At 40.8% G+C, this 13173-nt stretch overlaps 1 protein-coding gene across 1 annotated transcript in view; it reads right to left on the bottom strand.

Annotated features, from left to right (window-relative positions):
* The window catches only part of dnah9 (dynein, axonemal, heavy chain 9), a 124391-nt gene that overhangs the window by 14778 nt on the left and 96440 nt on the right, over nucleotides 1-13173 (bottom strand). Inside the window, exons 63-64 of the mRNA XM_061223225.1 lie at nucleotides 5599-5826; nucleotides 2907-3098 (exon numbers count right to left, since the gene is read on the bottom strand). Of these exons, the coding sequence (XP_061079209.1) occupies nucleotides 2907-3098; nucleotides 5599-5826 (420 nt within the window). The remainder of the gene's footprint in view (nucleotides 1-2906; nucleotides 3099-5598; nucleotides 5827-13173) is intronic.

Below are 13173 nucleotides of genomic sequence, written 5' to 3'. Positions count from 1 at the left end.
AAGTGCACAACCCATTTATGTCACTTTGTTCCTCTTCCCCTTTTCTGTTTAGCATAATAGATTGGTTCATGGAAGGCATTTTCATGTAAAGTCAGCGTAGCTTGCCCCGTGTCTCAAAGCATCACATAAAAGGAGCAGTTACAAGTGAACAAAAACCACTGACAAGACTGAACAGCTTGAAAATACATTTGCAAAGAGACAAATTATGAAGTGATAATACTTGTAGAAACTGTAATTGTCAGGAATACATGAGCACTAGTTCATGAGGCACATTTACATTACTTTTACATTTTAGTCATTTGGCAGACGCTTTTAATCCAAAGCGATTTACAAGTGCATAGGTTCTTCCACAAGTCAAAGCATCACATCCATAACTAGGAAAATACACATGAAGTGCTGTTCTAAACATATAGTCATCATAAGTGCAATTTCTTTCTTTTTTTTTTTTTTTTGGGTGTTAGACAGGGGGATAGGGATATCAGAAAGGGGGGCGGGGGAAAGCAGGAGGGAGGACTAAGGCAGAGTTTGAAAAGGTGCCTCACCCCACAAATCTCCAACTGCAGCTCATGTCTTTTGAGTCACACATCCATGACATACGTACTTGTCAAATTCACATCTTACAAAAAGCTGCTTATAAGAAACTTGGGTTATGTGAGGATAAGCCTTCAGGAGAGGATGAGAGCGAGGTCTTGGGACTACATCAATAAAGTGCTGTGGAGTGTGGTTACTATCAATCACTGCAAGTGCAGTCCAGTAGCAAACAAATACTTCCGCTCAGGCCGTTTCAGTCGGACCTCCCCATTGACTGGTCTGCTGTACATAAAAATGAATTGTGTCGTTCTGCATGCATGCGAGACAGTTGCTGATGGCTGTTACGACACAACACAAAACCTTGACTTATTGATATAGAGGAATTGGCTCCACTCCTGACATGTCCATCTGAGGTGCCACTGATGCCGTTCTGTAGCATCAATAACCACCAATGAGTGCTAATCCTCCGCCCTGAGAACAATGGCAGCTACCTCTGTCCAGTTACTGCTGATGAATGGGCGGTTGTGACCTATCATTATTTATGCAACATATCTGGCAGCGCAAACACAAAGATGGAGTACGAAAGCCAGGTGATGTGACTCTTGGTCTCCAAGAATGTGCCTGGTCATTGACCGACTGCTTCACTCTCACTTCATAAAAGAGTTTAGAAACAGCCTCTAAACATTGACAGATCAGCCTCCTTTGAAAAACGACCTTAAATGACTGGTGCAAGAATTATGCCCAGCAGTTTTCCTTGGTGTTAAAATTGAGTTAAAGCAGCATACATTTGTTGTTTCATGAATATGCCTTTTTGTTTGCTGTTCTGCCCCTCAAGACTCAATATATAAAGAGGCTTATTTACAGCAATTGTGGCAGTTCAAGCGGATATAAGTAAACAAGCACAATGTTTATTGTGATTAAAACATACATGCAGTGAGCACTTTATTAGGTATTTATTAGGCTTAGCCTATCCACTTACAATTATGATGTGTTGTGTGTTCAGAGATGCTCTTCTGCCTACCACTGTTGTATTGTGTGGTTATTTGCGTTACTGTCACATTCGTGCCAGCTTTGACCAGTCTGGCCATTCTCCTCTGCTGTCTCTGGCGTTTCTGTTTGCAGAACTGCTGCTCACTGGATTTTTTAAACGTTTAATGCACCATTCTTTGCAAACTCTGCGTGGAAATCCCAGGAGATCAGTAGTTTCTGAGATACTCAAACCAACCTGTCTGCCACCAACAATCATTCCACGGTCAAAGTAACTTTTTCCCCATTCTGATGGTTGATGTGAGCAATAACTGAAGCTCCTGACCCGTACCTACATGAGTGTACGCATTGCACTGCTGCCACACAATTGGCTGATTAGATAATCGCATGAATAAGTACATGCAATAAAGTAAAAATGTTCCTAATAAAGAGTGTATATTGTGCAGCTCTAGTCTATTGTCTATGTTTAGACCAATGACCTATGTCCTATTTTATACCCTGAAACAATGAGTCTTAAACATTAAACACAAGAAAATATGGTAACTGCATATTATAATTAATGAAAATAGTCAATACAACTATTTAATCCCCTAAAATAGAGAGATATACCTAAATGTATGGTACCTTTCACAAAAGAATGTTCAATATATGACAGATAGCCACTAAATTAAACTGTTCTGACAGAAAATTGCACTTAAAGTAGAAAGAGTCAACCACTTTGTTTGCATGCTCTCCAACATTTGTGGGATGATGCATTGGATATATGCATCTATGAAAGTCACGAAAGGGCGAATGCTATCTTTGATACTGCAGCAGCAGTGCAATTTACATTTTGACAGCTTTGGCTGCTATAGCCTTAACACTAGAATGCTCAATACATGCACACACACACACACACATAAAAAAACACAAACACACACATGCAACATGATGAATCTTTACCTTTAACCTGTGAAACTGCAGAGGGCCTAAAACTTTAGTTGTAAAGTCTAAACCGTTGTCCCTCAATAAACAATCTAATTTAACATTTCAATTGTCTTCAGCTTGTCAGCTCTCTGTGTTAACATTTAGCAATGTCAGCCCATAATTATGTGAAAACATATGTCATGTTACATGGAAAATCGATTTACAAATAGCTCAGAAAAATAGCAGTTAGACCTGAAAATATGCATACTTCTAGCAAAATTGCAACTGTTTTTTTTGTCGGATTAGTATGGAACACAAACAGAAAGCTCCAGGATGGAAAAGCTCAAAAACACAAATAATATATGTGTGGGCACATACATTTCTCAATACTTGCCTTAGAAAGATGTTTAAGCTTACTCCTTATTCATAACATGAAAGTAGGAAATCGGTGCTAAAGTGTCCTGCAGAATGCATGTGCTCACCTTGGCATTGGCCTCTAGGTAGTTGTACAGAACATTCACAGAGATGGTGAGGTCTCCTGTATTGAAGGGATAGCTTCGATTCCAGCCCTGCGGACCGAACTTTCGCCTCTCTGCCACCACCGCATGAAAGTAGCACAAGGCGAACAGAATGCTTTTGAACTCATTCTCCCGTGCGCACATCTCCAGTGTGTCCTGGAACACAAAATGTTGCATATGTATCAAATAACAATATCCTGCAACCAGGTAAAACATTAAAACCAATTGAAAATGAAACCTGCTCACCTTCTGTAGTTTAAACCTAAATGACACCTTCTTTGCCTTACTTTTCTCTCATAAAAAAGATACTTGCTGCCGTGTGTTTACTAGGGACAGACTGCAGGCAAAATGAAGCAAGGTGTCTCTTTTAACTGTGACCACTTCTCAGGACCTGCAAATTCTACACTCCAAAAGGCTCATTATTTCAGATGGCTTAAATAAAAATGAAAGACCGTAATCACTAAGGGAGAAGCAACAAGCATGCCAATAACCCTTCAAAATGTTTACTCTACCGTAAATTGCAACAGTAAATTCTTTTCATTTCATGTGTCAGGCGAATAGTGTGTAAAAACACTCTGACAAGCTCTGCGGAGGTTAAGTCCGAGCTGGAAAAAGGGTGTAGCTGTGCTTTTATTTGATGTTTTAATATTCTGTCCACAGAAAAAGTGTATTGCCTAGCTTGTTTCAGAAGCTAGGCACATATTCTCTTTTTAAGAGCTGGCTGCCTAAGAAGCAACCAAGGGCACACATACACTCTCAGAAAAACGTTTCCAAAAGGAACCCTGTGATTGCATAGAAGAACCATATCTAGTTCTAGTTCTTCGTCTATGATATAGGGTTCCTTAAAGAACTAAAAAGGGTTCCTCTATGGGGACAAACCAAAAACCCTGTTTTGTGTAGCCTCAGGTACATTTCAGAACATACTGGCTGTTTTCTGACTGAAAATATGTTTGCTGTGGTGTCTTGTCCTGCTTCTCTACTCAAGCCAAAGGTATTGAGTAAACAAAGGCTGCCGCATCATTAGCATGCTCAAGGAACTCAGTGCTAGTGTAGGTAATTTGGCACAGACACAGAGATAGCTGTCAGACAGAGGTACATCATTTATTGACACACAGTGGCTTCTTCAAGCTAGAGACCACTAGTCTTTCACAGCTGTATGTTTTCGCCTTGATCACAGCACCGAGAAGAAAGGGAACAGGGCAGAAGGGAAAGGGGACATGTTATTAAGACACCATCATTCATCTGCTGAAGTCTCAATGCATTCGGAATCTGCCACCGCTGCCAATTACTCAGGCGGGGACAACAGGTTGGCCTCCCAGAATTCCAAACAGTCAACCACATAGAGGCAGGGGGAGAAAATAAGCATGGAGAATAATGAAATACTATTTCAGGTTAAAAAAGCTTCAGGTGTTCCCTGTGTTTGGGGTGCAGAGGTCTGTGGTGAGAACATTATTTGAAAGCCACCTCACAAGGCATTGGAATTAAACTTCATTTTGCGTTTGGCTGCACATCCAGAGTATGAGCACCACCAGGCTTTTTGCCAGAACGTGACAACACAATAAACTATTTGCAAACCATACGGTTTAGTATTATTTTTTCCAGTATTTTCTATTCAATTTATTCAGTAATTTTCTTAAATTATATATCATTAAAAAATATAATGTTTTTAATAACAAATTTTGACAACGGTCAGTGGGGGGAAGGAAGAACATATGATGATGACATGTCATTGAGTCTCCTCCACTGAAAAGGTCAATATAAAAGCAATTGCAATTTTCTGGCTAACTGCAGGATTACCTGAGCGATATGAGGGTTTTAGGTGGTTATCATATCATTGATTACCTATCAAGGAGTTTGCATGACTGGAATATCTTCTGGCTACTTCTGCAAACTTATCAGGAATGCAGCAAGATCACAAATGTTCTGCTATCGGAACAGATAACAATCATTCCTTGGGTATGAAATGGGCCACATGTAAGTGCTAAGGTAATGATGTTTCAGCAGCGCCTGATAACATGTACATTGTCAACTGCAGATAAGAAGATCAATTGCTCTCACACTCAAATTGCTACAATACTATGTCAATAAACAAAATAAGCTTCATTGTGGCACCATCAGTGCCTCATCTTTTCAACTCCCTTTGGCTACCCCGCAGTTTACACCACAGGAATACAAATAGGCATACCTCCACAGGCCTTCAATGGTGAAGTTTAGACACTCACTCAATGTGAAAGAAATGTAACCATGATATTTGCATTTAAGTTTCACAATCCACTCATGTGACGCGCATATTAAGTAACCTTTAAGTGCTCGTTTGTTTTCTTTGATGTCGACAGTCATTGATACAGATCTACAGTGATGTGCCTATCTGAAATATGGAAGATCCATGATAGAACACAACTCTTCAATCTCTGGCTGAGACAGATGCTAATGCATGCTCCCAGAATTAGCTAAATCCAATACTGCTGAAGCTTTGTCGCCACATTAATCCCAACTGAGGCCGAGGCTGGTGTGCTTTGGTGAGGTTCATTTCTCTTAGGCCTATACTGTCCTCCTCTCGGGAATGACTGCCTCAGTCCCTGAACTTTACACTCATATGTGCCCTGTAGAGTACATTACTCTGGATAAGAGTATCTCCCAAGTGCCAGCAGCTCACCTGGTTGAAGTTGTCCAGAGCCTTGTGAAGGTTGGCGTGCATGCCCGTGGGTGGCTCGTTGGTGATCTTGATGGAGTTCTCCAGGATGCCCTGGGGGATGATGTGTCCCTCCGGGGAGCCTGACGGCTCAGCGCTCACGAAAACGCGGAACTCCTGGTTACTGCCCTCACTGTGCTGCTCCAGCTTCTTCTCCAGCGTACTCAGCCATTTGGACACCAGATGGATGTTCTAGAATGGGAAGAAAAACAACAGAGCCTCTGTAAAGCACAGGAAAGCCCAACAAAGTGAGGTCACAGAGAGGAAGACAGGGTATAGAATAATAAAATGTGATACAGTACCAAGTAGTAAACTACAAACTGCTACTGTGAAAGTTATTGAACTTTATTGCAAATAACAGCTCTGAATGGTTTAATAAAAAACAAATGCACATAATACCCAAATGCTCCATTAAAAATACAGTCAATATCTTCAAGATTTCACAGCAGATTAGCCTGATGTTTTTTCACAGAAAAACAACTGAAAACTATTATTGAGTACTTGATATTATATTGGCCTTATTATTCTGCTTCCAGATAATAAACAGAACAAATTCAATATAGTCAGAAATACAGAAATATTCTGGCTGCCAATATTGATTGCGTGCTGTGTTTTATGTGTTTTTTCAGAGACGCTGATATACACATAAATATATATATATATTTTCAAATCAAGTTCTATAATATAAATTTCCATCCGGAAAATGAAAGAAAACATAAATAAAGAAACATATTCAATAAGCCTTTTAGTTTATCTTTTTTTATTTGATTGGTTGGTTAATTTATTCATTGGTTGAATTATTTCCTATTTGTTAGAAGTTGTATTTTATTTCCTATTGTCTCCAGATACAATATCAATGCCACATGCTCAGAGAGCTCAGCTAAATAAGGTTATCTATTCCTGTGCTAATTATCTTGAAAATGGTTGCTGAGGGAGTATTAATGGTTTAGAGTTGTGAAAAAGTATTTCTACTAATCTGAGCCAAAAACCACAATTTTCTCAAATATGTTTACAGGACATAACAGTCAAAATAAGTTGCCCAGGCACATGACTAGCCTTACTGCTTATTTATGAAAATGTAAACAGGCTGTCCCTCGCAAAACAGGAGGGGACAGTCATTTGATAACACTTTATGAAAACAAACAATTCAGTGTGCTGTCTGAAAGCACAGACACTACTCTACATTCTGGACACCAGACAGTGTCACATCAATAGGAGGCCCCCATCTGGAGCACTGAACCAGCTGGGCATACACCGGACTCAATGCTTTATTTGATGTAGAAAGAGCTTTAAGCCATTTACAGTGCCTGGAAGTATGCCCTTATTCCTGCTACAACTGGACATAAATCCTACCCCCAGAAAACAGCAGGATGAAAGTAAAGTCTGTTCTCCATGGTAACAAAAATCACAAGTACTGATCGCTCTTACAATATATTTGCCAAAAATAATACAAAATGAATCAGTTGCATACCTTATACAAATATAGGTTTCCTAAAAACAGGGCACATGGCCTCAAACCAAAGTATTCCATTGGCTATTTAAACTATCAAGAACAAACATAATTTTATCAATTATTATTACTTGCTTTCAATGAATGAAATTGTCCTGAAATTATTGAAGATATTTAAAGTAGTAGCTCAGGTGGATTTTTTAGTAGAGGCTCTATTGATATCTTGCAGCTGGAAGAATAAATTACAGGCTATAAAACCCAGCCACCAAAAACACAGAGGCTTTGTCACTAGATTATGCTGACTGAATGAAAACGGCTAGTCCTCTCAGCATGAGAGGAGTCATTTTAACTCTGGCCAAAAGCACAGAAAAATAAGTTAAGAATATGCCTAATACCAGCACCGAGTAAACAATAATTCCTTATTTATGTGTATTCATTTCTAGTTTGAACGAATCTATTTATCCGTGTCCATGAACAAAACACATAGGGCCCTATTTTAACAATCAAGGTGCAACTGCCAAGCACTCTTGATAACTAAAGACATTGGCAACATTAGGGTGTCTCCAACTCAATTTTAGTAATTTTGTGAGACGAGGCACACAGTTGTAAAAGAGGCTCAATAAGAATAAATTAACTGTGGGTGTGATGGAGTTTTGGTTTCTTTACTGCCAATCAGCTCACCCAATTTCTTTCTCTTTAAAAACAGTGCCTTAGTGCCACAGCCAACTGCTAATTTGCTCACAGCAGAAGAGCAAGCGCTTTATGAGAGGCTCCATTACAAACTTCTCAACGAGCCATTACTCATGATATCAAAACAGAGGTGAGACTAAATACTCTTCATTTTCATGTTCATTTCCCTCTCAAACAAAATATGTTTTCCATTTATATGCCAGTGCTATTATTTACTGTTATAAAACCACCACTTCAACTAAGTTTCAATAATGTCAGACATGCACTTGATAAGATAACTGCAGAGGTGGACAGACCAGGGGTCAGAAAGTAAAGAACCTGCCATGTGTTGATCCTGCCATCCATGAACTGAGCCAGCTGATTTCACTAATTGCTGTAGTTCCACCTCCTGGCTGAAGAATGGTGCTAATTACTGTAGCATATCCAGTTGACTGGAACAAAATACTGGGGAGGACTTTTTTTATTTTCTGTACCTGGATTTTCCATCCCTGGATGACTCAGTAGAAAAACAACTCCTCAGCGAACCAGTCCCTGTTCTCTCATGCATTTTTGCAACCATTTATACACAGCTGTTGCACTGTTACATCAAATACAGATGGATATGTACTGAAGCAATTCAGGTTAAGTACCTTGCTCAAAGGTAGAACGGCAACATCCTATCAGGGAATTGAACCAAGGTTTCAATCCTGGTTCCATAACCATAACACTTCCACCACTATGTTGTGAAGATTTTGTGGTACAGCATACCACAAATGTTGTGGTACTGCATACCAGCAATAATGCACTGATGTTCTGGAGGCTATATTGAAATGTATCACCAGACTGGTCCAAACATTAAAAAAACACATGTTCAATGCCAAATTACATTACATGTACTACATTACATGCAGTAAATAGCAGACGCTCTTATCCAGGGCGAACACAGGAACAAGTGTGATGAGGACCCTTGAGGACAGTACTGTTCCGAGTCCTAGCGTGACCATACAGATATAGTTGGAACCCTTGAAGAATACATCAACTTACAAACTAGCATACCACAGTTGGCAGCTAGAATACCCCGAGTACAACAATACAATAGCTAATACAAAACACAACAATATCTATATATAACTATATAAGTGCCATTAGAGTCTATGGCATATACAAGGCTAAGCATGGTGGTGAGGTAGGGAGGGAAAGGTGCAGCCTGAAGAGATGAGTATTCAGTCTGCATTTGAAAGAGGTCAGAGACTCTGCCATTCTGACATCCACAGGGAGGTCATTCCACCACCGTGGGGCCAGGACAGACAGCAGTCGTGAGTGAGAAGTGCAGGTGTGGCGAGGGGGAGGTGCCAGATGGCACAAAGTGGCGGAACAGAGGGGTCTTGCTGGTGTATATGTCTTGATAAGAAATTGAATATATGCAGGGGCTGATCCCTTAACTGCCTGGTATGCGAGCACCAGTTTTAAATTTGATGCGAGCCATAACAGGCAGCCAGTGGAGGTTGCTGAGCAGAGGGGTGACATGTGAATGCATGAATATAATGCATGAATAAAAACAATTTGTCATTTTGTTAAGAATGTATCTAATACCTGCACTGAGCGCAATTTAATTCTAGTTGTAAGAACCTATGTATCGTGTCCATGAACAAAACACATAGCAAGTAGTCACAAGTTCAATGGATAGCCACTGTCCCTTAACAGGCCCTGGAAACGCACTTCCAAAAATGTGCTCCAGTGTACCTACACAGATTTTTTTTTACACTATGATGGGTGTATAGCCAATCTCCCTTATTCATTTTGTCGCACATTCAAGTAGCTTACATTGATGCCTCCACCAATGCTGAACATTGAATAGCATATACGTCTTGCACATCAAATAGTGAACAAAGAATATACTACGCCTAACCACTTTTTGTTCACACAACCACCACCAGGTGGCAAATATGAGCACCCCAATCCATCGCTGTCTGAAATACTTGCAATGCCCAACAGTAGGGGGAAGCAGAGTGTCGTATTTCTAATACAGGCCTAAGTTTCAAGAACAGTCCATGAACTCCTCCAAAACTAGCCTATGAGCTAAAGATACCACAAACTAGAAATATTAATAACTATTCTTTGACAAATAATGATGTTCAAGATCAGTTTAGCATTTTATTGTAGGCTACAATGGATCTGCACGTAAGGGCAACTTCACCCTGGAACTGTCTATCAAAGCGCACCCAAAGTCATTTTTAAAAATAAATATAATAACACTTTGGCCAAACGCTAGACTGCAAGATTGTGCACTCAACGAGCAGGTTTATGGTTGTTACAATAAAGAACACAATGCAGGTTCCATCCACCCATCCATTCATCCATTATCTTAACCCGCGTATCCTGAACAAGGTTGCAGGGGGGCTGGAGCCTATCCCAGCATACATTGGGCGAAATGCAGGAATACACCCTGGACAGGTCACCAGGCCATCGCAGGGCACACACACCATTCATTCACTCACACACTCATACACTCACACACTCATACCTATGGGCAATTTAGACTCTCCAAACAGCCTAACTTGCATTTTTTACATTTACATTTTAGTCATTTGGCAGACGCTTTTAATCCAAAGCGACTTTCAAGTGCATAGATTCTACCATAACTCAGAGCATCACATCCAGAAACTAGCAAAATACACATAGTTGTCATCATAAGTGCATTTTTTTTTGGGGGGGGGGGGGGGGTTAGACAAGGATAGGGATATCAGAAAGGAGGGGCAGGGGAAATCAGGAGGGCGGACTAAGGTAGAGTTTGAAAAGGTGGGTTTTGAGTCTGCGTCGAAATAGGGGGAGGGATTCTGCTGTTCTGACAGTGGTAGGCAAGTCATTCCACCACTGAGGAACCAGAACGGAAAACAGGCGTGAACGTGCAGCTCGACCGCCAGGTGCACGTAGAGAGGGAACCATAAGGCGACCAGAGCTGGCAGACCGGAGTGGTCTAGCTGGGGAGTAAGGAGTGATCAGGGATTGTATGTAAGGTGGGGTAGTCCCCTTAGCAGCCCGAAATGCCAACACTAGGGCCTTGAAACGGATGCGTGCGGCAATAGGAAGCCAGTGGAGGCCAATGAGAAGCGGGGTGACATGAGCCGACCTGGGCTGACTGGTGATCAGGCGTGCATGTCTTTGGACTGTGGGAGGAAACCGGAGTACCCGAAGGAAACCCACGGAAGCACGGGGAGAACAGGGATTCGAACCGGGATTCGAACCCAGGACCTCCTTGCTGTGAGGCGGCAGTGCTACCAACTGGTGAAAGGGATGTGATACTTTTCCATATCGGCCCGGCTATGAAGTAGTGCCGTCAAAATGTCTGCATAATTCAGGAGTTGAATAGAAAGCTATCCATGATAACAAACATGCTATGAGGCTAGACCTAAAAACAAGTTACAGTGAACCCATGAGCAACCTAATATTTTGTATTCAGACAATCAGACCTACAAGGTTCGAGTTGTCCATGCATTAGTCCATTAGCTGCACAAATACAAAAACAAATCTAGGTGGAAATCCAAAAATTGGGTTGCTATCCTTTTGTTTGAAATTAAATACCGAGAGTCGCAAATGTAATGTTACAACCGGCAAAACACCACATTTCCTGGATCATAAACCCAGTATGCAAAATCTAGGGGCGACAGCAAGACTACTAAAATGCATGCGTTGCTAAGTGTTATAGGGTTTGAGATATTTTCTGGAGTAACATTTCTATAGTACAGTAAGTTAAGTAACGTAAACACAGTAACATTTGAATCAAAGGGCATCATTTTCTGTTCAACAATAGTTCAAATGCACTCAAAATAAGGTATTAGTGTGTGGTCCCATGTCCCATAAACCACGAAGACCTGCATTCTCTGTGGATGTTGATGACTAAATAGCACGAAGCCAACGCTTCAGCTTCAAGATGTCTTCCATGTTTTCTAGGATGTCTTCTCACAAATAGATTAATTTATGGCTCCTCCAATAATGGCAAGGTTCCAAGGCAGTAAAGCATCTCTACTACGCTGGAAAACCTCTGTCTCAGCTGTACTTCATCAGCCTTAGATCAACATCCATAAGTCTAAGGTAAACATCCGTCAGTCTAAGTAGAACCTCCATCAGTCCAAAGAGAACCTCCATCAGTCTAAGGGGAACCTCCATTAGTTACTCTAGGGAAAACCTCTGTGAGTCTAAGGAAAACCTCTGTGAGTCAAAGGAAAACATCAATCAGTCTAAGATAAACATCCGTCAGTCTAAGGAGAACCTCTGTCAGTCCAAAGAGAACCTCCATCAGTCTAAGGGGAACTTCCATCAGTCTAAGGAAAGCATATTTTAGTCTATGGAGGACCTCCCGTCAGTCCAAAGAGAACCTCCATCAGTCTAAGATAAACATTTATCAGTCTAGGATAAACCTCTGTCAGCCTAAGGAAAGCATCTGTTAGTCTCAGATGTACTTTGTTAGCAGGAGCAGCTGTCACTGCCCATTTATGGGGAAATGATCAAACAAACTGAATAATTTGTTTAAGCTCATCTTGCCCGCTCTGGAATTGTTTCACTGATTTTAAGTGATGTCAAATATTTCGGTGTAGTTCTTGTGTGGAGGCTAGCTGTTGAATAATTTAAACAAGCACAAATATGCTGAGGCCCACGGCACACTGTTTTAAATCAGATAACAGAAAAGCACAAGAATAAAAATACTGACGCTAGATTTTCATATCACTTGTGAATATGTACTCCTGTTTTTTGTTATTCTACCACATTGAAGTTTCATGACCCTCCCCACGGACATGCTGGAGCCGTAACAGGCACTTGTGAGTAGTGTCACATTGGTTGCAGCAGCCTATGATACAGTGTGAGTGCGTACCTGCATGCACTGAATTAGTATCTTTCTGCCCCCTGCCACATACACAAGCCATGGGAAAAAGACAAATAACTAAATCCTTATTGGATCAATATGAGTATTGGATCAGTATAAGCCAATTCTGAATATTACTGTACACAGAACATCCCTAGTTTCAAACACAGTCCTTTTTTTAAAGATAAATCTTAAAGGGTTGCCTTACAAATGGACAATCAGTGACTTAAAAGAGTACATTATCACCTTACTGCTTTAACATTCATGCTCAATCAAGGATTATCTATGGGTGATAATATGTGAGACTTTTGCTCATTTAAGCCACTGGATTTCCAGAACTGTGGGCATTTTCTCCCCACTCTAAGTGATTGATTTCCTGTTGTACAGCAATGGAGGACTGCCTTTCCCTTAGTTGGCTAGAGTGTGTGTGGTGCAATATAATTAACCTTCAAGGGAGGGGGATTTTCCATGACCCATAGATCTTCTGGGTGAAACCGGAATTCATAAGTGGGAGCAAAGCATCAGGACTGCTTCGTTCAAGAAACTCACCAACCTGGGC

Source organism: Conger conger, chromosome 2, assembly GCF_963514075.1.
Source record: "Conger conger chromosome 2, fConCon1.1, whole genome shotgun sequence".
Classification (NCBI taxonomy): domain Eukaryota; kingdom Metazoa; phylum Chordata; class Actinopteri; order Anguilliformes; family Congridae; genus Conger; species Conger conger.
Note: the sequence above shows the minus strand (reverse complement) of the source record. Positions and strands in the feature narration are given on the sequence as shown.